The sequence below is a fragment of the Chiloscyllium punctatum genome, chromosome 11 (assembly GCF_047496795.1).
Source record: "Chiloscyllium punctatum isolate Juve2018m chromosome 11, sChiPun1.3, whole genome shotgun sequence".
Classification (NCBI taxonomy): Eukaryota; Metazoa; Chordata; class Chondrichthyes; order Orectolobiformes; family Hemiscylliidae; genus Chiloscyllium; species Chiloscyllium punctatum.
The window spans coordinates 22,530,445-22,558,426 of record NC_092749.1 but is presented as its reverse complement, the minus strand read 5'-3'; the positions used below and the strand labels follow the sequence as shown (position 1 = coordinate 22,558,426).

General features: G+C 38.5%; 1 protein-coding gene across 1 annotated transcript in view; it reads left to right on the top strand.

The window, feature by feature from the left end:
- sdccag8 (SHH signaling and ciliogenesis regulator sdccag8) overlaps nt 1-27,982 on the top strand; it is a 357,014-nt gene that overhangs the window by 93,024 nt on the left and 236,008 nt on the right. The window contains 1 exon segment of the mRNA XM_072580466.1: nt 375-491. Within this exon segment, the coding sequence (XP_072436567.1) occupies nt 375-491 (117 nt within the window).

Below are 27,982 nucleotides of genomic sequence, written 5' to 3'. Positions count from 1 at the left end.
CCTGATCTTTTACAGTTTTCCAAAGCATTATGATCTCTATTGATTTGCACAAGTTGTGTTTGTTCCTAATCTTTTTTGTGGAGATACCTTTGAATAATATTCCTTTTGGATGGCTCAATTTGCAGACCAGACTGGGTAAAAATTAATTAGATCTCAAAGTTGTGTGGTCAATGCTTTGACTTCAAAATTAATCTTCAGAAATGCTATTCTGCCTGTGAGGTTTGGTATCTGGTTAATTTACGCTCTAGAAAGTTTCCTTTAATATGCTCTGGGTGGCACTATGAGGCCATTTTGTGAATGTAAAAACTGTAATGAATACAGTATTGAGAAATCAATGGAATTCACAGATGAACAATTGACTCTTTAACCTTTAGGAATCTGGTGAACTGCGCTACCAGCTGAATGAAGTGAAAATCAAGAAAGAAGAGGCTGAAAAGGAGTTCAAGGAATACAAAACAAAAATGTTACGAGAATTTGAACTCAGAGAACAGGTAGGAGTCTCTAAGTGACAAATGTGGGAACTGTTTCCTGAGAGGTAAATAGGATTCAGAAAGTTGTGGGAGGTGGTGAGTCAGGGAAGAGAACTAAGAATATAACAAAATGTGAAATAATGACTTTGTGCCATCATAGTTGTAGATTGAAATTCTAGTGGTGTAAGGCCCAGAAATATTGTCAGGCTTGAGCTTCAATGGGCCTTACTTTGTGGTGTTTCTGAACTGTCAGTAGTATCAGTGAAAAGTGTTTGTTGTTATTTGTTTCCTTTCAGCCAATAATTTGTAAAGTTTTAATCCTCCAAGAATGTGGTAGTATCTGTTGGTTTTCCCATGAACATGGGTAGCTTGTCATCTCTGACATTACGAAGGATTTAAATGATCTGATGTATCTTAATGATATTTATAGTTTAGTACTCACGTTGCTTTACTTAATGTTTTTCAGAATGAATGGACCATATATCCCAGCTAATGTACTTTTAATTGGTTTGATTATTTTGGGCTAAGGCTCATTTTTCTTTGATTAGGTCTCAATCAGCTTTAGTTGTCTTTAAAATACTGAAATATGTGGCTTTTAGGTTTGTGACAACTGTGATAGCAATGTGCTCTAAAATTATCTCAAGTGTGCTGCATACCATCAGTTTGCAATATGCAGAAATTAATGCGATTATCGGATGTTTTATTTCAAGCGACATATTGAAAGAGCAGTTTTCATTGTTCTGATCTATCTAATATTTATAAGTGATCAATAATTTTAAATTTCCTTTCCAATGGTAGATAATAAACTTGTCCTTTTGGATCAGTTTAAAATGGTATTACAAGCAAATACATAATGTTGCAAAATGATCACTGACAAGTTGAGCTGACTCAATAATCACAGTGTTGTGAGGTTGGACTTCTTGTTGCCTATGTGTTTATCAGTAAGGGACTTTGACCTCTGAGGACGTAAGAAGACAGTAAATGAAGTCTGTACAAATCAAGATTGACAGAGAGGAAAGGTGAGCGATACTACCACACATTCTTGTGACGTCAATCTATGCTAATAGTTACACTCTCAGTTTTTTTTGTATCTTCAAATCTAGATTGAACCACTAATTAAGTTAGAAAGCACAGTGTTATATGGGAGAAATAAACAATCAGGGAAAACACTTGAGGAATTTAAATAGAATAAAACTGCATATTGGAGAACTAAATAACAAAAATAGGTAAGACAAATGTAAGGGCTGAAAGGAGAAGCTAAAAAGGAAGATATATTTAAATTAATAAAAAATGTAGTTAGGAATATTGCATTGTACTGACATTGCATCATTCATTCGTGTAGTTGGAGCTTATTTTTTTTAAACAAAAGAATTGCTTATAAATATACGGGCATACGGGCAGTAAGTTCATGGGAATATGTTGTGATACTAAGGTCTTTGTTGTTGAGTGTTTGACAATGAAGAGCTCTGCATGTCGACTCAAGTTCTAGTGTTGAGAGCAGTTGTCACTGTGTTCTGTACTGCTATGAAACCAAGAACTGTATTATCAGCACTTATAAACTGTGAGGAAATTTCACCAGCAATGTCTCAGCTGCATCCTTCAAATTTAATGGAAGAACCGTTGAATAAACACCAATGACCTTCTTGAAACCAGCTCCAAGAGCATTGGAGCAAAACTGCAACTCACTGGACTGGGCACCATATCCAGATGGCTGAAAAGCCTGTCTCTTGCTATGTCCTGTTCTCTCAACTCCCAAATATGTAACATTCCAGAGGAACAAAAAGAAAATGCTTCAAAGACACTCAGAGGCTGACCTTAATGACTATGAGGAGCTTGCTATCACTTGGTCAGAATATTGATAACTTGTCTGTTAAACTGCACCGCATTCTGAGTCCCAAAGTCGTGATGATGACAGAGTGGCAGTACAGAGGAAAGAAAAGAAAGCAAATCCTGCACTCCAGATCCTACTGCGACAAGGAATGTCCTGCTCCAAGCATCAAAAAAAATGTGGGATAGGAATCTGTCTGTCCGGTCACCTGAAGGTTCAAGAAAGAAACCCTGAAGAGTCATCAGTCTCAAATTGAGAAACAAGTCATGGTAACAGTTGCTGTGTAGTTTCAGATTACTTCAGAAACTTTAACATTGAAAAGTGTGAAACTGTTAAAATCATTTGTGTGCAAAGTTTGCAGTTTTTGCATAATTGCTCATTCATTCATAGAATCTTGTGATGCTTGAGCAAGGAATTAGGATACAGCTAGGTACTGGTGGAAAGATCTGTGACTTAGCTGTGGATGTCATAGTCCACTGCCTTTCCTAATTTATTTTGTACCAATAAATATTTTGTTCTTTTGGTGTTAGTAATCAATTTTGAAATATTTTCACTTTGAAATAACCTTGGAATCCCAGTATTCTTCATTTTACAATTCATCCATGTGAATCTCCACTGGACATGCTGCGGTGCCAGTATGTCCTTCCTGAGGTGTGGGGCCCAAATTAGCCACAATATTCTAAATGGTGCCTAACTAGAGCTTTATAACGTCTCAGAAGCTCATTGTTGCTTTTATATTCCAACCCCCTCGAAGTAAATTACAACATTACATTTGCTTTCTTAACCATGGACTCAACCTGCAAATCAACCTTCAGAGAGTCCTGGACTAGCACTCCCAGATGCCTTTGTCCTTTGGCTTTATGAATTTTCTCACCGTTTAAAAAAATAGTCCATGCCTGTATTCTTTTTTCCAAAGTGCAAGACGTTACACTTGTTCACGTTGAATTTCATTCGCCATTTCCTGGACCACTCTCCTAAATTGTCTAAATCTTTCTGCAGCTTCCCAACCTCCTCAGTACTACCTGCATGTCCACCTAACTTCGTATCATTGGTGAACTTCACCAGAATGTCCCCCCATCCCTTCATCCAGATCATTAATATATAAAGTGAACAGCTGCGCCCCCAACGCTGAACCTGTGGAACTCCACTTGTCACCAGCTGCCGTTCCGTAAATGAATCTTTTATCCCAACTCTTCCTTCTGTCAGACAGCCAATCCCCAATTCATGCCAGTAGCTCACCTCAAACACCATGGGCCCACACCTTACTCAGCAGCCTCCCATGAGGCACCTTATCAAAGGCCTTTTGGAAGTCTAGATAGATGACATCCACTGGGTTTCCCTGGTCTAACCTACTTGTTACCTCTTCAAAGAATTCTAACAGGTTTGTCAGGCACGACCTCCCCTTACTAAATCCATGCTGACATGTTCTCAACCGACACTGCACATCCAAGAATTTAGAAATTTCGTCCTTATCGATGGATTCTAGGACTTGATTTGTTATGACTGTTCAGTATAGTTTACTCTCATGAAATCTCTAGGTCCTTGTAGTCAACTCTCAGTATTTACTTAATAAAGCAATTTTAACTTAAGTTTTATTTATTGTTTAAAATTTATTCAGTTTTTTGCATGGAAATGATACATACTTGATTCATATGCCTAATTCTTTTTATCACTAGTTGGTATAGTATTCTTCAATCATCTTTATGTTTATCATTTTTATCTATCACATGATCTATTCACATTTTCTTTTGTTAGCTGATGCATTCAACAACAACTTACTTTTATATACAGGGGAACCTCGATTATCCGAACGAGATGGGCGGGCACTATTTCGTTCAGTTAATCGATTCAGTGCCTTTCCTCTGGGGCTTGGAGTTTTCTATTAGGAGGCTAGCGCGTGAGCCCTCGCCCACCCCAACACTGCCCCATCCACCCCCCAAACCCTGTCCAAAACCGCACCCCGCCCACCTCCAATCCCATTCAACCCCACCCGCCCCCAATCCCGACCCCCATCTCCCGCCCACCTCCAACAACGACCACCCCACACACCCCTGCTCCCTCTCCGGGGCAGCCGGACTGACACCAACAACAAGACTGCTGCTGCTACTGCCTTTTTGGGGGAGGGGGATGTGATGTGAGTCTGCAAATTGAGTGCACGCGCGCACACAGACACACACACACAACTTTTTTATTGTAACTTTTTGACAGGTTCCACCTTTGCTCTTTACAGGACAATGTTAGAGAGATTTCCTGGGGAAGGGGGGCCTAGGGTACACGCCTGTGTAGAACTCCAGGGAAAGTGTGGAAAGAGAGAGAGAGGGGGTGGGAGTTCAGTCATTTAGAGAAGGTGCCTGCGCTCCCATCAGTCCAGGACTGTTCTCGGCACTTTTAATCAGTGTTGGACACACTTATTTGATGTAATGTTTCTCTCGGGACCTCAAGATCTCCTTCAGATAATCCTATTTTTGGATAATTGGTATCCCTATAATCGAGGTTTCCATGTAGTTCCTTTTGTACAATGAAAAGTGCTTGAAGTGCTTTACAAACTGGTGGCTTGGATCATAATCAAGAACAAAGAGAAATGTTTGAGAAGGTAATTAAAGAAACAGTCAAAGCAGTAATTTCTTTCAAAGGAGCTAGACACTTGTATATTTTAAAGAAAGAGTGAAAGTACAGGAACATGGTAGCTAAATTTTCTGCCACTGATGGTGAAACAGAGGTCAGATACACAGTTAATTGGAACACGAAGAGCAAAGGATGTGAGCTATGTGTGTGAGAAAGTAAGTTATCCTATTGAGGAGTTTATAAATGAAAATAGAAGTGTCAAAGTCAATTCACTCCAGATTAAGAACCAATGAAAAATTTGCAAGGACTGGGGCGGTGTGAGTGTAGGATCATCCTTAGTAGAATTCTGTTAAGCTCGATATTATGCAAAATGGAGCTTGGGAGATGGTTGTGGGAAATAATGGAGAATTTAAATGTGGAATTTATGTAGACATAATGTCTTCATAGGGTAAGAGGGGATGGAAAATCCTCTCATAATGATAGATGTTGCAATCGAAGTTGCGTTTGGAATCAAGCACAATATTGAGATTCTGCACTGTTGGTTTGTGTTGAGTGAGCAGCTGGGGAAGGATATGAAATCAAAGCCTGAAGCATGCAGTTTCTGGCATGATCTAAACAGGATGATTTCACTCGCCAATCTTCAGCTGAAGTAAGGTTTGGCTGATCCATTTTTTTGAAGCCAAAAAGACAAATAGCACATCAGGAGCCATGGAATCAAGTACACTCACTCTCTGTTTTATGAATATTGTTACTAATGGCAGCCTGCACAGAGAAGAACAAAAGTGATGTGTTGAGGTATGCTATGACACATGGGAAGGGCAGCCATTGGAGATGTGTTGGAATAACAACAACTGGCACTATTTTAGGGAAGTACAATGGAAGTGAACCACAGAGATGGTGGGAAAAAATAGCGATTAAATTTTCCTTCAGTTTCATTACAATTCAAAGAGAACAAAGAAGAATAAGATAATGCGATCAGTATCTCTCCAGAAATCACTGAGTTGTCCCAGACAGTTTTCAGTGCTATGGAAATCAGACTGTGAATATGGAGTGATCAGAGAGTTGGCATCTTCACTATTTCCTATACACACCAATACCTAATGACAATGTCTAAATTTTCATTAAGGTGAATGCTTTGAGCTTTCTATTCAAGGATTATTCTCTCATCTTACTCAGGATATTAGTCTTCATGAGTTGAGATGTCACAATACTAAGTGAAATATAAACATGAATTTCAGAATATCCCAGTACTTCACTGCATGGAACTTCACTAAAACTTTCAGAAATTTGTAATGGAGGTGTGCCACTTGCCAGTTTACAGATCAATTACCATCCGTTTCTTCCTCATGACACCCTCACTATGTCCACGATGATGCTAAAATTTCCCATGCAATCAGCTCTCTTCATGGGGATCTTCATTTTTAATTCTTGGTGGGTAACAGGCTGGGTGAAGCTTTCTGAATTTTGATTTTAGGGACTTATGCATTTCCACTTAGATCATGTGCAGCATAAGTCTCGATAAAAATTAAGTAGATCCATAACAGCAGTGCTGCTAAAACTCTTTTTTAGTACTGTTTGTGCATTGACACATGATTATGCTGCCAATTCTTCTAAAATGATACCTCTGAATTTTATTCAATGAAAATTATCATCAGGCAACCAGAAATATTGCCCCTATTGATGTTGATTCCGCTGAGGTTCCCACCATTTTCATCACTGTTGCCTTGGTATTGCCACAAAAATCACATCCCTCGTTGTTATCGCAGTTCAAAGCAGCGTCGTGAATTTCTTCACTAGGAACATGGGTCCTTCGCCAGTTTTCAAAGCAACATCTGTTGTCTGGAATTGTTTCACCATACATCCTGGTGACGAATTAAAAACATTGCATTCACACTATAAGGGAACTATTATTGAGGCAGACAGAAGGCTCATTTGGGAACAATCACATTAATCACAACACCTGCAATAGTTTGTTTCTGTGGCATTGTTTCAGAATGGTGTTGACAAGAATGTTTGGCGAAATGAAAGGAAGGAACTGGGAGTCATGGTGCCAGTGGCAGTGGATGGGGGCCCTTAGTTTTTCATAGTCTTTACTGTATAAGTGGTTCCATTTCAGTAATTTGACAGCAGAGCTCATTGCTACAGACGGTAGATATGCAGGAAGGTGATTACAGTAATGTATGCTATTTTCCACATGTACTAAATCTTCTTGTGTGCAATATGTAAATGACCCTCCAAGAAAGAGATCAAGAGATCCTCATTCAATGTGAGAGGATCCTGCTGATTGTTCATTTCTGTTGTATTGAGGTGCAGAAATTCGATGAACCTGGTACATGTACCTTTTTGTAAAGGGTTGGGGCACATATTATGTCATTGTCTAACAAAAAGCCGTTGAACAACTAACCATACATTTTTGCCATACGTTTTTTAAAACTTCTTTCATGGGGTGTGAGCACTTCTGGGAAGCCCAGCATTTGTTGCCCCTCCCTTATTACCATTGATTTTAGCGGCTTTCAAAGCTATTTCACACAGCAGTTAAGTTTCAAACACAGTATTATGAATCTGGAGTTGCACGTAAGCCAAAGCAGTTATGAGTGGCAGATGTCCTTCCCTAAAGGACATTATTGTAAAAAATGTGTCTTTTTATTTTTCTGTATTTTTAATTGAGGGCTGAAATGGAAAATAACTTTTCTTTTTAAAGATTGCTGAAGGCCTACTGCAATTTTTAAAAACAAGTCACCTGATATTCATTGTAGGCATTGTATACACAGCTCCTTGTTCAAGCAAATGTTGTTGAAGTATTATTTGCAACAAGATAGAGCTGAGGGGTGTGTATAAAAAAAGAGATTCATCCAGATACAAGGACCCGATTGGTCTGTGGACTAATGACCAGTTATCGATGACAAAGGCTTTCTGCTTGCCAACAACTATGTAATTAGTTTTCAGGTAGCTGAACAGCTCTGAACAAACGTAGGAACAGGAATAGGCCATTCAGCCCCTCAAGCCTTTACCATCATTCAAAGAGATCATAGCTGATCTGTGGCCTAACACCTATCTTGGCTCATATCCCTTAATACCTTTACTTGGCAAACAATTATCTATCTCAGATTTAAAATGAACAATTGACCCAGCATCCACTGGAAGAGAGTTCCAAACATCTACCAGCCTTTGAGAGTAGAAGTGCTTCCTAGCATTTCTCCTGAATGGTCTGGCACTAATGAACAAGATAGAGAGAAGCCCACAAGTCTTCTCCAACTCAGGAGCTATTTCTATTCTCTGCAATAACAAACACTTTAAGTCTGAAGCAAACCAGTTTTACTTGCCTTAGCAGTTGCTGTAGCTGTGACTTTTAATAAGCCAAACATTTTCAAAAGTGTGAACAAGCTATCCTGTGCCTCTTGCAAACCAGAAAGCATCTGAAGAAGGAGGACCGTGAAGCATTGAACTTCTTTTCCAGTTTTGCCTCTGTTCATAACAACCATGTTTCTTTCTGTGTTTTTGTGTGTGTGGAGGGGGTGGGAAGACAAGTTTAAATGTGGATTAGAGTTTTAACTAGTAGAGGTATGCCAGTGATTCATAATTGTTTATTTGTAACTATAGTTTCTTTCCTTGTGATAAATGGTAATTCCTGTCAAGTACAGAAATCTGGTCCACGCTTTCTGTCAAGCTGAGTCTAAAAGACAGATAAATTCAAGAACTTTTGAAAAATCTAACTTGTGTAACAATTCTGGAAATAGCAAGACTTAATTTTCAGCATGCTATCCCACTGAGGCATAACAATTAGAAAAGGATCATTGTATAATTGCAAGAAGCAACTAATTTGTAACTGGTAAATGATGTCGTCAGTGCTGCTCTTCATTGGGATTGGCTGTGTGTTTGAGTCTGAATTTTATCTTGTAGCTATAATACTGATTCCATTTTTGGTGATAAATTATAAAATTCATTTAAATCATTATTTCTACATTGTCTGGAACTTAAAACAAAGACTTTTTATTGTTTATGCAAAAAAAGTGAAAATTGTGGGTATATAAATGATAATACAAAATAAACTAATTTCTCCCTTTTTTTCATTTTCTTGCACCCCTACTGACACTATTGAGTGTTTGCATGATAGGTTGATCCACCCACCAGAAATACTCCTCTCAGTCTGAGAAAACATACCTGAGATGATGTTTCCTTGCCCTGGAGATGGTGAGAGATGTGGTAAGAAGAGAAAATAACTGGATGAGTTGGTCCTAGTGAGATACTCACCTATTAAGTTCTTGATGAGAAGGTTCACAAAGACTTTCTCAACCCATCTCCAATTAAGGCCCTTAATTGCCTTGTTTGCTGACTGGGAAATCAAGGTGACCTGCCTTAGGTATTGGTGTGCAAGGTGATGTCATTGGAAAGCCGAACCATGTCCTTGCTCTTGACCTCCCTGACCTCTTCTTCCCCAATCCCCACCCCACTATGAGAAAATAAAATCACTTACTTTCTCACGACTGGATCCCTGCAGAGTAGACCTTGCCATCTAACATCACTGCCCCCACTTTTCATTTCAAAAGAAATTCTTATATTGTGTTATTTCTCAGAAAATGTGTACAGTTGTGTAGACAAACATGGTAGCTATTCTCTGCCAATAATATCCCACCAATATTCCTGAGCTTAATTACCATAATAAGTAATAGCACACTGGGAGAATCACTGCTGCTCAATGAATGATTGTATGAAAACTCAAATTTGAGAATTATTATGTTTCACAATGCTTGCACATATGGTTTCCTTCAAAAATGGCTACTGCATTGTGATAAGAAAATGAGAACCCCAACTGATGACCTAGGTTATGTTCATTGAACATAAGTATAGCTCCTTAATTAAGATGAGCTAAATTAGATTAGTGTCATGTCCCTTTCAGCCCATCAAATCAATACCAGAACTCCAGAAAGTACTCTAGACAGTTCCATTCTCCTGGTCTATCCATGCAACTTTAATTCTTTTTTTTTCCTTTTAAACTTATCAATCGTCTTTGCTTCTACCACTTTATTGTTGAGAATTTCAGGCCATGATCATTCTCTGCATGACAAGAGTTCTTCCCTGCATCCTTCCAGTATCTCTTATCCCAAACTTGAAATGTGTCCACTCCTGGATTAGTGGTGCTGGAAGAGCACAGCAGTTCAGGCAGCATCCAACGAGCAGCGAAATCGACGTTTCGGGCAAAAGCCCTTCATCAGGAAACGTCGATTTTGCTGCTCGTTGGATGCTGCCTGAACTGCTGTGCTCTTCTAGCACCACTAATCCAGTATTTGGTTTTCAGCATCTGCAGTCATTGTTTTTACCATGTGTCCACTCCTGCCTGTCACATCACTAATGGAAACAGTGTTTCTTTGTTTATTTTATCAAAACTTTGCACAAGCTAATTAACCTCTTTTTTTTGAAGGAGAATGACCCCTAACATCTTCAACCTAACCATCCCTCACCGTGGAACAATTCTGGCAAATATCCACTGCATAAAACCTATGATTTTGTTAGTTCATAGTAGTTCGATTCTGCACAAGTTGAAATACTAATCAATATAGTCACAATTGCAACTTGTAGCAGCATAGTTGAAAGAAGAAAGGCTGCTTGAAGGAAAATGGTTGCCTGCAGCCTAACTACTCATTTTCCTTTCAGCGCCTCACTCTGTGCCATGAGCCATTGATCAGTCTTCAAATGGTAACATATAAGCAGCCAAGCTAAAGTATAAAAGTGATGGTTTAAGAAAACTACTGTGACATATACAAACTTCTAACTGCATTTAACTTGGTCAGTTTAACAAACTATAAAACTAGAAGCAGTAGGGTTTTAATATTACTGCAATTAGCCAATCTAACTGTATTATAAGTTTTTTAGTGCTGTAATTTGGTCAGTATAACAATACTACCTCTACAGTGGTGTTCTAATTTGACCATCATAATATTACATTGAGTGGTGAGGATTCTGATTGGTGCTCCAGAAAATGTTTTTTTTCTGAAATTACTATATTAACAAGAGCTGAATGTAAGCTTTTGATTTCTTCCAAAAGTAATCTTTCAGGTTTTGGGTGCAAAATGACAGTGAAACAGTCAGTGTTCATCATCATTAGTCTTCTGAACTGACAGCAAATTCTGGAGTCTGCAAATGCACAGTTAAGTGGGGAATTACTGAAATTGTTGGTGATCCTATGTTTCTCCAGAAAGTGTGTTATTGCAGTCCCCTAGATTGTATTAAATCAAAAATCATTTTATCATTTAGAAAATCCAATCATATACTTGTTAGTCTTACCACAAAAACCCTTGAAAAAAATTGCATCACTTTTGAGATATAACTTTTTATTAGCAAGCTAAGTACCTTATTACTACTAAGCAGCTTCACGTGTCCTGAAAGAGTAATGTTATATTTATTGAATGTTAAATGCTTATTATAAGAAATACAATTTTAAATATATCAGTTTGCACATGATATTTTAGTTTGTCTTACACCATATATATATAGTCTAATCATTTATTTCACCAAATATTTTATAAAATTAAGGATTACAATTATAGAAATTGTCTGACTTTTTCAGCTTCCCAATTTGCTATCTGTGATAATGTTTCAATATAAAAACAACAAATACTGGAAATCACAATGGGTCAGACAGCATCCTTGGAAAGACAACATTCTAATGTTTCAAGTTTAGATGACTTCTTCAGGACTGAAATGAAGTATGGAGGGGTCAGCATTTATGCTGTAGTTGGAGGAGGATGTGGGGGTGCTGGGGTGTACAGTGCTGGTGGAGAAAAGATATTGATCAGATTAAGTGACCGGAATGTGAGAATGGAAGTACAACGGTGTATCTAACTGCTTAATTAGAAAGGACAGACAGTCTCACTGGGGTGGAGGGAGTGGAGAGAGGACATGGTGACACAGAATGTAACAAGTAAAGCTAAAAGGGAAGAAATGGGAGAATATAATAAGTAAAGCTAAAAGAAAGTAAAGAAATGGGAGTTGGTTCACAATTTGAAGGTGTTGAATCCAGTATTAAGTCCAGAAAGCTCTAGAGTACTTACTCTGAAGATGAGGTGTTGTACCTCCAGTTTGCACTGTGGATTCACTGGAGCACTGCAGCATTCCAAGGACAGACAAGTAGGCATGCGAGCAGGATGCTGTGTTAAAATGACCGGCTATGGGAAGGTCGGGGTCATGCTTGGGCACAGACTGGAGGTGTTCTGCAAAGCGATCACCCAATCTGCATTTGGTTTCTCCAATACAGAGTAGGCCACATTGGGCACAGCAAATACATTACACAAGTTTGGAAGAGGTACAGGTGAAATGCTGCCTTCTGGATTTAATATTGAGTTCAACACCTTCAAATTGCGAACCAACTCCCATTTCGTCTCTTTCTTTTAACTTTACTTGTTACATTCTCTGTCGCCATGTCCTTTCTCCCCTCCCCCCCCCCCACCCCAGTGGGACTGTCTGCTCTTTCAAGTCTTTCAACCATTGTTCTACCATTCTCACATTCCAATAACTTAATCTGAACTATGAACATCTTTTCTCCACCAGCACTCTCCACCCCACCACCCCCACATACCCCCCAACTATAGCATAAATGCTCTCACCTCCACTCTTCACTTCAGGTTCGATGAAGAGTCATCTAGACCCAAAAGGTTAGATTGTGCTCTCCTCATGGATGCTGTCTGACCTGCTCTGATCTCCAGCGTTTATTGTTTCAGCATCTGCAGTAATGTGCTCCTATAATTTTTCAATATGACTGGCTGCTGAAGTGACTGTGCTATTTCTGAATATTTGACTTAGCAAAAGTTGTTGGACATAGATGGTAATGTGGAATTCAAGACACAAACAGATCAGCTGTGGTCTTATTGAATATCAAGGGCCAAATGGCATACCTCTATTTCTATTATGCATGTTTTTAAGATAGGAAAAGGAAAATCAAAGTCACAGATGCTGCAAAGGCAGCTTTCGCTGAAGTTAACATGAACATAGCTGCTTCGTTACTAATTGCAAATTCATCCAAATGTTTAATTGTTGGAGATAAAATATACTGGTTTTTAAACAGCTGATGATTGTACTCATCATTAAACAAACACTAAAAGAGTAATTAACATTTGAAAAAAAATTACAGATCAGAAAGTGCAATTTTACTAAAAGTTTTGGTTATTGATTTTGTTTGCATGTTTTGTGAAATATTGTGTACATTTATTTATTTTATTTTCTTGAAGTACTGTAGATTATAGTGTACCTCTCACTTTTGAAATCTCTCAAAATTTGACTAAAAATGGGAGTTGACAGATACACTGAGTATATAAATGCTGCTATGGATGATGGCTGTTTGGAAACATGAGAAAAAACACTGGTAATTTTTAATGGCCCAGATTTTTCAACAGGCAAACAGTTATTCCAGTATAGATGGGAATTGCTATGGGACTCTGCTGAATTTTTCTTGCAGCAGACTCTGATACAATTGCATTGGAAATTGAATATTCCATTGGATAATTTCCCTATGCCTAGAACCTTGTGAAAGTGTGCCTTTAAATTAGAGAATTTGGAGAGTTCCAAAGAAATTAAGCCAGTACTTACTCAGGAAAATTTGGACTGTAAGTACATAACTTAACTCCTGAATAGCTATCCAACTGACCATGTACTTGTATCTCAGACCCCCGACTATGCATTCACCAGACTATTTACATCACCTGACACCGCCCACTCTCTTCCTCCAAGGACCCAGCATCCCAATACCTTTCCTGCCCTCCCCCAGAAATAACAGTCCATCCTTTGCTGCTGGATCTGGTCCCGCTGTACTCTGAGAAACAGACCCCCTCCATTCCTTCATTAACTCTGGGTTTCACCACCCCACTCCCCACCATATCACTGTACTCCACTCTGAATCCACACCCTCTTTCCCCCACTCTGCACTCCCTTTCTTCACTCCAACCCCCCTCCCCCTTTTCTCTCATCTCTTGTGTGGTATAATCAGTAACAACAGTGTGTACCATCTACAAGATGCATTGCAGAAATTCAGCAAAGCACCTTCCACAGGATCATCATCGTTGTCTCCATCCACTGAATTAGATTTTCTTCATTTTTTGAATTATCTGATGACATTTGGTGCACCAATCACATCCATTGATTTGATAATGAAACTACACAAAAACAGAGTGGCATGAATATTTCCTTCTTTGTGAAGGATTTTGTTTTCCCTGAAACCACCCATTTATTCCATTAGATGCAAATGCGACCCTTGAATGGTTTGGTAAGACATGCATCCACTGTTTGTAATACAGATATTAGATCCACTTGGTATAACTGTTTCCTCTTTTAGACACTCTTGGTCCTATCAGTCATTTGGGATTGAATATGTCTCAGATTAATGAGCTGCATTTTTTGTGTAGGCTATTGGGATGCCTTTACCACACATTATTATCCATTAACTTAGTCCCACCCTTATCCATCGTTCATGGGATATGTGCCAAACCTGATGTTCAGCATGGTTTTATATTTGAAAATTGCCATAGACTTAAATTTTGTTCCATCAACCATTCAGGTTGATGGAACAAAAGTAAGAATGAATCTTATCTTCTCATGTCCTGTCATTTTTAAGAAGCTATCTTCAAACCTTTCCACTCCACAGAATGGCTGCTGGAGATATAGAAATTCATCCACATTGCTGCTATGATTTAATAGTTACTTCTGTTTTGCTGTTGCCTGATGATGACTCACTGGAAACTGGTAATTTTGGCATTACGTTCTTTCAGTATTCTCTGAGCTGTCTTGATTTTCAGACAATATTAGACTGTTTAATTTCATAATCATCTAGCTATTGATCTGAAATCTTCTGTTGGACATGGGGTTTGATTTGATGCACTCACATTCATATAGAAGTTTTTCATTTCTGCTAACAATGCTACTATTCTGACAATTTTCAAGAACCCATTACAATACATATTGAGGAGGGAGGAAGTAAATGGGTAGGTGGTACACCTTCTACGGTCGCAATGGAAGGTGCCATGAGGCTGTGGAGTTATGTTGGGAGTGAAGGAGGAGTGGACCAGGCTATCCCGTAGGGAATAGTCCCTGTGGTAAGCTACAAGGGAAGGGAGGGGAATCGTACTGGATGGTGGCATCCTACTGTAGGTGGCAGAAATGGCAGCTAATGATCCTCTAGCTGTGGATAAGAAATAGAATTGCAGTTGAGGACAAGGGGGACCCTATCGCTGTTATGAAAGGGACGAGAGGGGGTGAGGGCTGAAGTGTGGGAGATCAGTTGGACCCAGCTGAGGGCCCTGTTTACTACTGTGCCAGGGAATCCTTAACTGAGGAAGGAGTTGGACATTTCGGAGGTCCCCTTATCAAATTTAACATTATCGAAACAAGAAATTTTAAAATGCTTCATTGCAGAGGGATCTGGGTATCCTCATGTATGAAATTCAGAAAGTTAGTATGCAAGTACAGCAAGCTAATAAGGGAGAAAAATGGAATTTTAGCATTTATTGCTGAAGAAATAAAGTATAAAAGTTGGGAAATATTGTTGCGACAGTACAAGGCATTAGTGAGAATACATCTGAAGAACTGCATACAGTTTTTTGTCCCCTTACTGGATGAAGGATGCAAATGTGTTGGATGCAGTTCAGAGAAGGTTCACTAGATTAATTGATTCCAAGATAAAAAGCTTGTATTCTGTGGAGTGATTGAGTAGTTTAGGCCTACATTCACTAGAGTTTAGAAGAATGAGAACAGATTTAATTGAGATATATAAGTTGCTAAAGAGGATTGACCAAGTAAATGTAGAGCAAATATTTCCCCTTGCAGGGCAATCTAGAATGAGTCATAATGTTAGGTTAAGTGGTTGGCAGACTTAAAACAGTAATAAGGAATTACTTTTCCTCAAAGGGTTACAAATCTGTGGAATTCATTATCCCAGAGTATGGTCGACACATGGACACTAAATAAATTTCAGGAGGAAATAGATTTTTAATTAATAATGGGCTAAAGGGATATAGGGAGTGGGCAGGAAAGTAGTGTTGAGGCTCAGATGACATCAGCCATGATTGCATTAAATGGCAGAGCAGGCTTGAGAGGCTGAATTGCTTACCCCTAGTTCTCATGTTCATTCTGATGGCACATTCAGTGTTGGGCACCTTCTTCAGGATGAAATTCTTCTGTTAACATACCTGCATCAGTTTTTCTTGCAATAATTCAAAATTCCTTCCCTGCAGCGCAATTACTTGATGAAGTAGAAGATGTTACAACTTTTTGTTTGGAAGCAGCTTTTTACTTCACTTCTTTTTCTGTAGGACCCATTTCTATTTGTCACCGTTCTATACACAGTCTGTTTTGTGTGGGCCTGTCTTAAACTCATGCACACCTCTTTCACAGCAGTTCATATCTCATACTTAATCTCACCGGCAACAGATAAAAGTAAGTGTCATGAAAACTTGAGGTTAGTTATAAATGAGTATAGCATTTCATAGTTGAAAAGAAGGGTTAGCTTATAAACCAAGTATATGCAAAAGTATAATTTTTGCTGTGAAATAAATGGGGTTAGTTTATATGTCAGATCTACTTATACATCACAATCTACTATACTCTAAAATATTCCTTGGATGGTTAAAGTTAGTTCATTGAATGTCCACAGTACCATGTTAAAAATCACACAATACCAAGTTATAGTCCAATAGGTTTATTTGGAAGCACTAGCTGTCAGAGTGCTGCTCCTTTAGCAGGTGGTTGACAAACGCTCTGAAAGCTAGTGTTTCCAAATAAACTTGTTGGACTAAACTTGGTGTGTGATTTTTAACTTTGTGCACCCCAGTCTAACACCAGCATCTCCACATCACAAGTACCACGGACTAGATATCATGTTGCTCAATATCATTATGTCTTGTACATTGTCCATTTAAAATGCATTAAGTTGTTTAAAAATGGGCCTGGGTTTTCTAAGTTTTTAGCCATTTAAGACTTCACTATAAGCTGCATCTGTGTACACAATCAAACAGTATTATCTGTTTAATGTGAGCCTACAGGAAATTTGGGGGAACATTTCATTGGGATTTTTAGGTTTTTTTTCCTTTATTTATTTCAGTATATTTTAAAGCAGTTTTAACTGGTACTGTGGCTCATGCTCATCTTCACTTTCATATTGAATTCCCCATTTTATGGTGTAGAAATGTATATTTATCAATGTAACTAACTGCAGACTGGTTACCATGTATTTGAATTAAAAAGTCAAAGAACTTAGTGTATTGAGTATAGGAGTTGGGAGGTCATGTTGCGACTGTACAGGACATTGGTTAGGTCACTTTTGGAATACTGCATTCAGTTCTACTATTCAAAGGATATTGTGAAACTTGAAAGAGTTCAGAAAAGATGTAGGATGTTGCCAGGTTTGGAGGGTTTGAGCAATAAGGAAAGGCTAAGTAGACTGGGGCTATTTTCCCTGGAGCATCAGAGGCTGAGGGGTGACCAAATAGAAATTTATAAGATTATACGGGGCAAGGATATGGTTAATAGCTAAGGTCTTTTCCCCTTAGTGGGAAGTCTAGAACTATAGGTCATTAGTTTAAGGTGAGAGGGAAAGATTTATAAGGGAACTAAGGGGCAACTTTTTCACCCAGAGGATGGTGCGTATATGGAATGAGCTGCTAGAGGAAGTGATGGAGGCTAGTACAATTAGAACACTTTAAAGGCATCTGGATGGGTACAGTCAGTTCTGCTACAATGCAGTAGTCCCATTCTCGTGTTATAAGAAAATCGTGTAATAGCAGCACCACTTAAACTAATGGGGCCAGAATCACATTATAACCAATATACACATTAACATTTCATGCTTCAGAAAGTGGTCCCTAATTTGTCAATTGTGTTGTAGTGAATTTGCGTTAATGAAACGCACATTATAGCACAACGACCCTGTACATAAATAGAAAGGGTTTAAAGGCATGTGGGCCCAATGCAGGCAAATGGGATTAGATTAATTTGGGATGTCTGGCTTGCATGGATGAGTTGGACTGAAAGGTCTGTTTCCATGCTGTACATTTCCATGACTTTATAACCGTGGATGCTGAAAGTCAAAAACAAAATCAAAAATTGCTGGCTGAGCTCAGCAGGTCTGGCAGCATTTGTGGAGGGAAATCAGAATTAACAGTCTGGGTCGAGTGACCCTTCTTCAGATTGTAGCTAGGTAAAGGTTGGTATATATGCTAGAGAAGGGGTGTAGAGATGGGGAAGGAGTAAATGATAGGTAGAGATGGGGCTGAGAGAGAGAAAAACAGTTGGATGGACAAAGGAGTGGGTAAAGGTCAGACTGGGAGAATGAATAGCTACTAAGTAGGGACCATTAGTGTCTGAGAATGGTTTGCTTGTAGTAGCAGCCCATGCTGTAAGGCCTGGTGTCTGGGTGTTGAGGTGAGGACATGGAGAAGGTGCTCAGGCACTAAAATTATTCAACTGGATATTGAGTTCAGAAGGAAAATGCGGTGTTGTTCTTCCAGCTTGTGCTGAGTTTTGCTGAAATCTATAGTAAGCTCAAATCAGAAATGTTGGCTAAGGACTATGTTGGTGTGTTAAAATGTTGCTATTTAAATACGTTTTAGACAGATTCAGAGACATTGGGTGTATTTGCTCCATGGAATCTGTTTGGATGTGTTAAGTTCCACTTGTCACAGATATATTAGGTTAGCCATTGTCCAAGAATGACAAGCAGTCTATTGTAAGCATGAGAAAAGTCATTCTTTGTGAATAGAAGTTCTCAGAAATTGATCCACTGTTACTTCTCCAATTAACTGTTGAGGGCCTCTATTAGTTTGGCCCTGTGACAAAGGTTGAACATCTGTTTTAGGGCTTATTTAGGTGGATATTGTAAACCAGCAGTTTTTTTGTTCCTTGATTGTTTTCAATTAATGTCAGTATACACAATGCAAGCTGAAACAGTGGAAAAATGTAGTGATTAAAAATCAAAAATGATAATACTTGACGCACCCAATTGAATTTTCAGCACTATACTTGAAGACTCACTAAAGCTTATTCACAGACCAAATATCAGGGCATCCTGCCACATAGCATGTTGTTTGGCTGCATCCCCAGATACAGAGTATAGTGAGGTCTTATGTTTTCAGAATCTTGTTTAACTATAAAGCCCAAAACTATTGTAAAAACAGTGTTAAATGTAACATTTTAATGTATTCTGAAGGAAAGTTCTAATGCACTGATTTATATTGATCAGTATGTATTTGTCTTACTTACATGTTTCACTTCGGGATATTTCATCTACATTCCCTCTCAACCTCTGCAACACGTAATCTTTCATTCTTTGAATTGAATCTCCATCTCAACTTGTCATGCCATTTCTTCTCTGAATTCACTACCTTTTTTTCATTTCTCATCTCTCCCTCCACATAAGCTCTTCAAACTCTCCAAACTCATGGTCAATTACTTGATTTTGCCATTGAACCTGCTCTTTCTGTTTTCATTGCGTCAACCACATGTACAACTATTTCTTGTCACTTCATTGTATTGCAATCCTCTGGCATCTGCCCATAAACTGAACTTACTTTTGTGTGTATGCCTAGGGAGAAAGCTCATATGCAAGTACCTTTTATTCCCTGCAACACTTCTACAGCTACCAATCTACTGTACAACATTCCACAATGATTCCTGCCCCAGGGAATCAAAGTGGTCTCCCTCACATCACTGTTGCAAACAAAATTTGTAACTGCAGAGATCAAGTCCTCATTAAACCAATTATTTTTCCTCTGCCTGATCATTTCTCTAGCACAGACACCAGCTCTGTTCCTTTAGATCTGAGAGCTGGAGACTCGAACATTTATAATGGATAATGACATTCTCATAAGGAAAGTAGGTTGGATCTATACTCATTGGAGCCTAGAAAATTGAGAGATTATCCTGTTTAAATATACAAAATTCTAAGTGAGCTTGACAGGGTAAATACAAATAGGACATTCCCCTTATAGGGGAATGCTGAACTCAGGAGCACAATTTAAAAATAATTGATGTCCCATTTAAGGTGGTGCTAAGAAAAAAGTTATTTTCTCCAAAGGCTGTTTACACTTTGGAAAAGCAATGGAGGCTGGGCCATTGAATTTATTCAAAGCTGAGTTAGACAGATTATTGTTCAACAAGGGAGTATAGGGTAGTCGAGGACAGATAGGAAAGTGACCAACTTAATCAATCATAATTCTATTGAATGGTAGAGCAGACTTAATAAGGCAAATGTCTACTCCTGCTTCAATCAACTTGTTTAACTATTAATCATCGAATTTGGACAAACCATATAAAGCAATGTCAGGTTCTACATGCCTGTGCTAAAACTGCTTATTATTTTAGAATTATTTTCTGGAATAAAAATTTTATTTTTTTTTCACTGCATGCCAACAATTTCCTGAACTCTGGAAAAAGTATGAGGAGCTCACAAATCCCCATCACAAATTGTGCTACTTTCCTCCCTTGTCTGGAGCCCACCAGGCCATTCCTTCTTTAAGATTCCCCTTGAGCTGGTCCTAAACTTGGCTTTTTTTCTGTAGTTTCTCTCTCATCTCCCCTCATCCAGATCAAAGCTCACCTTGTATGAGGTTTGTCTCCTGCTTCTTTAACCCCACACCACCTAAACTCCTTAACTTTTTTTTTTCGCTGATACTTCAAATGGCTTGCTCTCCTTGGGTGCAGTCTGCCTCCATTCATCACCCTGCTTTCCTAAGAATCCACCAGTGACACGATCATCCTTGTAAACCACCACACCATCTCCAACCTCCATTTCCTGTCCAAGATCCTTGAATTCAATCTTGCCTCCTAATTCCTGTCCACCTCTCCTATAAGTTTTTATTTGAATCCCTGCAGTCAGATTTCTCTCATCTCCAAAGCACTGAGACTGTTCTTATCCAAGTCAAAAGTGATGTTTATGCTGCTGTGACCGTGGAGAACTATCCTCTTCATCCTTCATGATGTGCCTGCATCTGTTGACAATGCTGACCACACCATCTTTTCCCAGTACTTCTCCTTTGTTGTCAAACTGGATGCGACTGTCTTAGCCTAGTTTCATCATTGTCTATCCAGTTGTGACAGAGAATAACGTACAACATCATGTGAATATGAAGGCAGATTTTGCAGATGCTAGAAATCTGAAAATAAATCAGCAACTCAGCTGGAGGGAAACTAATATCAAATCTCTTTCCAATCCTGTGCCATTGCCTTTGGAGCCTCTAAAAATCTAACCTGTGGCCATCCCATTTCTCCTTACATGCTTGCATTTGGAAACATCATCCAAAACTACAACTTTAGGTTTCACGTGTGCACTGAGAACATCAAGCTCCATCATATGTCACTAACTACCTTGATCCCTCCGTTGTCCCTGAGTTGACATGCTGCTTATCTGACACCTTGTCTTGGATGAGGAAAAGGTTTCTCCAGCTCAATTATTGAAAAGGAAGAAGTCGTTGTCTGCAGTCCTGGCCACACGCTTCATTTAGCTACTGATTCTGTTCTCCTTCTGGGTTGCTGAACCACCATAATTGAGGAGAATTTTGTGAATGAACCAGACTATTGGCACCCTTACTGTCCTATTTGCTGTTTAGCTACTCCACCGTCAAGATTGTCACTTTCACTTCCACTTTGTCCTGCTCACTCGCTGCTACAACTCTCTTCTTTGCCTTGCTCTGCATTTAAAACTTCCCACTGACATCTCACTTTCCTCTAATTCTGGCCTCTTGTCCAGCCTCCATTTTGATTGTTCTATTACTATCTTGACCCCTATTCTGGAATTTCCTTCCAGGGCCACTTTATCTCCCTCATCCCTTTATGGTGCTTTTAAAACCTAGCTTTGATCCGAACTTATGGTGATCTGTTCCTTATGTAATTCTATGTCAAAAGGCTGAATTTTACAGCCTCCCAAAATGTGGGATTGAGAGGTGTAAAATTTGTGCTGCAAGACATTTGCACCAGGTCCATCCATGTCTGCCCCCACATATATTTTATCCAGATCAGGTGGAGAAAAATTGAGGTCTTATGTGGCTAATTAATGGCCATTGCTATGTTTTCCATAGTGTGGAAGGCCACTGAATGTGCCCAGGCTGCCTTATTAAAGCTGGTGGAGAGTTTGCTCATATTTGGCTACCCTGTACATATACAAACTCTACACAAAATGCTCCCCCACCTGTCCTCACATTTTCTACTCCACCTGTCCTGTCTACCCCAACAACCACATTCTAGCCAGAGCCTATTAGTCGGCTCTGTCCAGACTTACTTTGTCCCTGGCTTTTGGCTTCTCATCTTCACAAGAATCCATTTAGTCCAAGCAACGCTCATTGTTTCCAGCGGATCTGGTGGAATAGAAGACCTGTTGGTGATTTGATTGTCTTAGAGATACAACTTGTTCATGATAGGAAAAGAAGTCCCACCTCATCTAATTAAAGGTATTAACAGTTGTTGTACAGTTATAGGATGAGCCGGTGAAGCACTGGCAATTTCTTCCTGTAAAATTTACCTTGCTCCTGTCCATACAAAATAAAGCCCAAGATTTCTTTTTAATAAGACTCCTCTCTAGCTCCCTGGGATATTTTTATTATGCAACTTGTTATTGGTTTGTAGTTGAAGTGACTCATATCTTGTGTCTATTCATCAAAGTTGAGGAAAATTATGTGACACCAAGATATATTCCAATAAACTGCATTATATTGGCAACCATTATTTGTTGGATCTCTGTTTTTGCTATCATTGCCCAAATATTGGATGGGTTTAAAAAAAATTGAATTTGAAGGAAATGGGAGTAGTCTGTAGCATTGAGGAACAGTGTAACATCGAACATAAAATACGCAATCATGAATGGTATCTGTGAACCAGTATAAATCATCGCAGCAGCAATATTCAGGGTCTTGAACCTATTAAATTTTATTTGTTTAAAATGAATTCTGATGCTGTACCAATTTTGTTTTTACAGCAATGCTACTCCAGTGGTTTGACAAATTCTGCTGTGAAGTTCATTTAAAAAAGATTAAGTACAGCTGTTAGATCAAGGATTTTTGTTAATGCTGATGCCCAGATAATTATGGCCACCAACACTATTTCAACAGGTTTTGAAACATAGATTTTCTGTGTTCAAATATTTCCAATTAAATACCTTTTATAATAAAAGGAAGTTTATGAATCTTTCTGAAATTAATAGAATATTTTGTGAAGTCTGATTTTTATTTCAAGGCCCAGGAAATTACACCCAGCTTACAGATGCATACCAGATTTGTCTGAAATACTCAACTCTGCACTTTGAGATGCGTTAAGGCATTTGATTTAAATGTGTAAAAAAACAATATTAAAATAATGCAGGATGGAATTTCATTTGTACATTGGTATCCCAGAGCACAATTTCAACCCATACTCTGCGTATAAGAGAACCCACTTCTGTAGCAAACTTGCTTATGAAAATTTATTGAAGGGTTTTTTTTTAAGTCTACATGTAAAGTAGACTTATTTCTTTCTTTACCTCACATAATGATGTTAACCTAACAACAAATCATATGTGTATAGCGCTTTAACGTAATAAGAGGTTCTCTGATGCCTCACAGGATAAAACAATGTAAATGGATATTAGATCAATGAAGAGGTAGGTTTCAAGGAGTGTGTTAAAGGAGAAACACTTGAAGAGAGACAGAAAGGTTAAGGGAGGGAATTCCAGAGCTTAGCGGCCTAGCCAATTGAAGGCAAAATGAATAAAATCAGACACACTGAACTGACCAGAATTAGATGAACACAAACATCAGAGTGTTGTGCAGCTGGACCAAAGTTAAGGTAAGCTTAAGGACAACATAATAGAGCTATCTGAAACAAGGGGTGAGAATTTTAAAATGAAAGAATTGCTTTTCTGAGAACAGAATTCAAAATCATTCTTCTAAATGATCTTCTAAAGCACGACTTTTTTGATTTTCAGCGGCTACGTTTTTGGTCTCATTAACTCATTTATTCACAGATGCAATTATTTAACAATATGTGGAATACGTGGACTTACAAAGAAACAGAATTGGAAGAATTTGTCAATATTCTTAGTAATAATCAACTTTCCATTAAATTTAAAGCCACAAAGCACACTGAAAGCACTACTTTCCTTGATACCATGATATTTAAAGAAGACAACAAGTACATGTTAACAATTTTTTCTCTAAATGACTGACACACACATCTTCATACATCTTCATACTTAACCCACCTTCCACAGACTGCTGAGTCACAACTAATTCTTGCATGTTCACAAAGGCAGGAAAATTTTCACCAGTTCGCACCTTTTTACTGTGTCTCAGATCTCAATCTTTGATTTAAAGTTAGCATTTAAAGTTACATACAATAAGATCGACAATTCTTTTAAAATGTCATAGCTCCTAAGCTGCCACAGTTTTAAATTAGCGATTCCATGTTCATTTATAAGGAGTTCATAACCTTAAGTTTATTGTTAAAGTTTATTGGATCCCAGTTAAGTAAGCATTTTTTTTGGTTGACAGGTTTTAAATTGTAACCTCTCCATTGCAGCCTTCCCTATTTCCCCCTATGCTGCTCATCCCACCCCACTCCAGCAGCCTCCTCCTATTTCAAGTCCATCTTGCAGTTTTCTCCCGATACCCCTTGCAGCCTATTTCTCACACAATGACCATCTTGTAGCTTGCTCCTTCTCTCCTCAAAACCCTTTTGCAACCTCCTTCTCCCCTTCCTCTGCAAAACATCTTGCGATCTGTTCTTCCTCCCATAGCCTTCACAACTTCCTTCTCCCCCTCTCAAACCATCTTGCAGCCTCCTTCTCTCCCCACAATTCTCTTGCAGCTTTCTCCTCCCTTCCCCTTCTACAATCCCACAGAATGCCCAGCATTGGCTCAAGTCAGCCCTGAACCTTGGCACCAGTATTGGCAGCCCCAGCGACTCTCACAATACTTTTTTTGTTTCACAGGATACTTTTTTCCGATATTTATTGATGATAGTTCAGCCTATTCGCAGCAAGTGCAGGACGGAACCTAACTGTGATTGGAGGAGTAGTTTCTCACCATTTCCTTTCATTCTATTGATTGCACTTTTTCCCTGGTCACCCCTGTTGGAGAATTTGCTGTACAATTTGAGGAATTTGGATGGTGAATTCACCCTGGCCCTTCTGTATTTTGAGCATTGATCAGAAACCAACTTAGGTCAGTTAGCATAGGATTAGAGGTGAATGGTGTGAATTGTGGCATAGCAGCAGAGTTTTGGATGACCTTGAATTTCTAAAAGATAGAATATAGGAGACCTCCCAGATATACATTGGAATAATCAAGTCTAGAGGTGCTGAAAACAGTTCCCCATGTATGGATGGGAAGTGAAATGGCAAAACATTTTTTTAAAACAACCATTGACCAGGTATTAAGTTCTCTCCTTGCCAAAATGTATAATTTTGTCAATAAGCAGAGCTGTTAAGAGCACCACCAACTCAGCCCCCATTTACCACCCTGCCACCCTCACACTTGATTAAATGCTACTCTAGACCAGGGCCAAACCCTCCATGGAGGAAGGATGCAAGATTCTGCCTCCTTCTCTGATTTTTATATATGCACCATTTATGTGTATCAGCAGCCTGACCATCTGTTCTGGGCAATGTTGTATAGAGGCCAATGACATTATCTGAGGTAGATGTTCAGTTATCTATCGATAGGATGATTTTTGCAGTAGCAGCAGGGAAAGGATTTGCCGTGTCTAATTAGTTCCAAGATATCACAGTCAGTACTTGGAATGCCCACTGTTAGTGATCGTCTTCATTCCCTAGTTATCTCAACTCTCTCGTTTTATATGGTATCCAAGAAATAAATTTGTGACTGTATTATACAATTTGAACTGCAGAGCGGTCTTTTGGAAGCAGTGCTGCACAATTATGGTGCTGTGCAATATTGTGCTGTTAAGCCTGACTCAGATCCAGCTAGAAAGTAAATGCAGCAACCTACCTGAAGTTCCACAATTCTCTTTTTACCACCCACCAATCCCCTTAACCACAATCCAACATAGTGGCAACACAAGCACTTTATTAGTCAATTTATGGCATGTGAATATATGAAGTAAATCAGTGTAGTCTTTTCTTCTTTTAAATGTTTGTCTATCTTCCACAAACAACTTTCCACAATACTGTAGCAAGGTTTATTAGAGGATTCTCAATTCCAAAAAGTGTGTCGGAGAATGGAGTCAAATAATACTCCTTTTCCTGTCTACTATTGACCACTTGGCATTGTCCTGTTTGGAGCACAGAGAAATGCAAATATAAGCCATTTCCTGGTGGCTTCAAATTTCAGTCTAATTTCACACCACAATAACAGCAATCAAGACCCAAATTAATTTTGAGAAGATTTGTAGCTCAGGTTGAGGTTCTGGATGTAAATTTGCTTGCTGAGCTGGAGTGTTCATTTTCATGAAGCGAAACTTTCCAGCTCAGTGAGCAAACTTACATCCAGAACCCAAATGAATGGTTGGCAGTTGAATTATTTCTATATGTAGCCAGCCCCTCAGAACTTCATTAGTGTGGATTACGTTGAGGCCATTCTAAGGTCACTGTTATTAGATTATGTTTTACAGCTAGTAATTTAAAATGCAAGCTCAATGATCTCTCTATCATTCCTCAAAAGACAGTGGATGCAGAATCTTTAAATATTTTAAGGCAAAGATAAATAGATGCTTGATTACCAAGAGAATGGAAGATGATTCATGATATGCAGGAATGCAGAGTTGACGTTAAAATGAATTCAACCATGATCATATTGAATGATGGAGTCATTCTATTAATCCTTGTTCCAATGAAATGCCCAATTCGACAATGTAGCTGACAAGGAGAGAAGTTCTGTCCTTATGCTCACTATTTCTTTAAAAAAACAGTAATAATTTCTAGAAATTGGAATGGCAGTGCAAATCCCAGAATCTGTTCTTGCTGGCATTTTCAAAGCCCTATCATTTTTGTCTCAAGTCAGATTAAACTATGAAGATCTGGACTTTTGAATCTGTTTCTCTCTGCTGATGCTGCCTGACCTACTGAATATTTCCAGAATATTGTTTTTTATTTAAGAGTTTGTGTAGGGTTTTGCTCTTGCCTCAGTATAGAATATTTGCTTAGTAAAAGTTTTGCTGTCCTATCACTTTTTTTTGCTGATTTTGATGCAAATATGGTATCATGAGCTGGTTTCATAGTAAACAGCTCATTAAGGCTGGATGAAACATATTAAATAGGATATCACTTTGACAATGAAATAGTAACATTTAAATGGAAGTTACTAATTGCCCTTTCTCTAGTATAAGAACAGTTCTAATCTATAAAACACAAATGCTTTGTAATTGATTCCTTATGGTCATACCTATGTATTCTCTTACATATATTCAAACACTTGTTCTTCTGGACCATAATGACTCTTCAGTTGATTAATTCAGTTTTATGTTTCAGTTAATGTGCAATTTGATGACCCAAATGCTCTGTGATAGGATCATCTTGTCATGCTGTTTCTGAAGTTGCATTTACTTTCTAGTTTCAAGCAAAAGGATACCATATGGCCTTCAACAGACTTAAGATATGTATGTGGCTTCTTGGCTGGCAGCTTTTGAGACTGCATTCAGCTGTCTTTGGAAAATAATAGTCTACAGTAGTTATAATTCAAATGCTATAGGCATAAAATGGTATGTTGTAAGGATCTAAATCTGGCTTCGGTGATGTTTTACATTTGAAAAAGACAGAAACATAATGGAGTCAATTGACTTCTAAGGTCAGCCTCAACTTGAGATCCTTGTATATTTATGTGAAAAGATATTTTTCTAATAACTTATGAAAATGCATGTTTCTGTACACTGCAATTATATTGGTATATTAAATGTAATCCAAAATGTGCATTCTATCCACTCCGGTACACTAATTGACCTACTTAGATTTTGAGAGAGCATATTATGTATGTTGGATTTTCTGATTGATTATTTTACCTTAAAGAAACTAATCTCAAAACCTACTTATGACACAGCTTCTTCAGGGAATCCTTTTTAATGACCAGAAATTTCAGCCTCCTACCTAACATGTGTACTTCATCTCTGATCTCCCTTCAGCTGGCAGCACTGGGAGTTGCAACCTGGAGTAAAAGTAAACCAA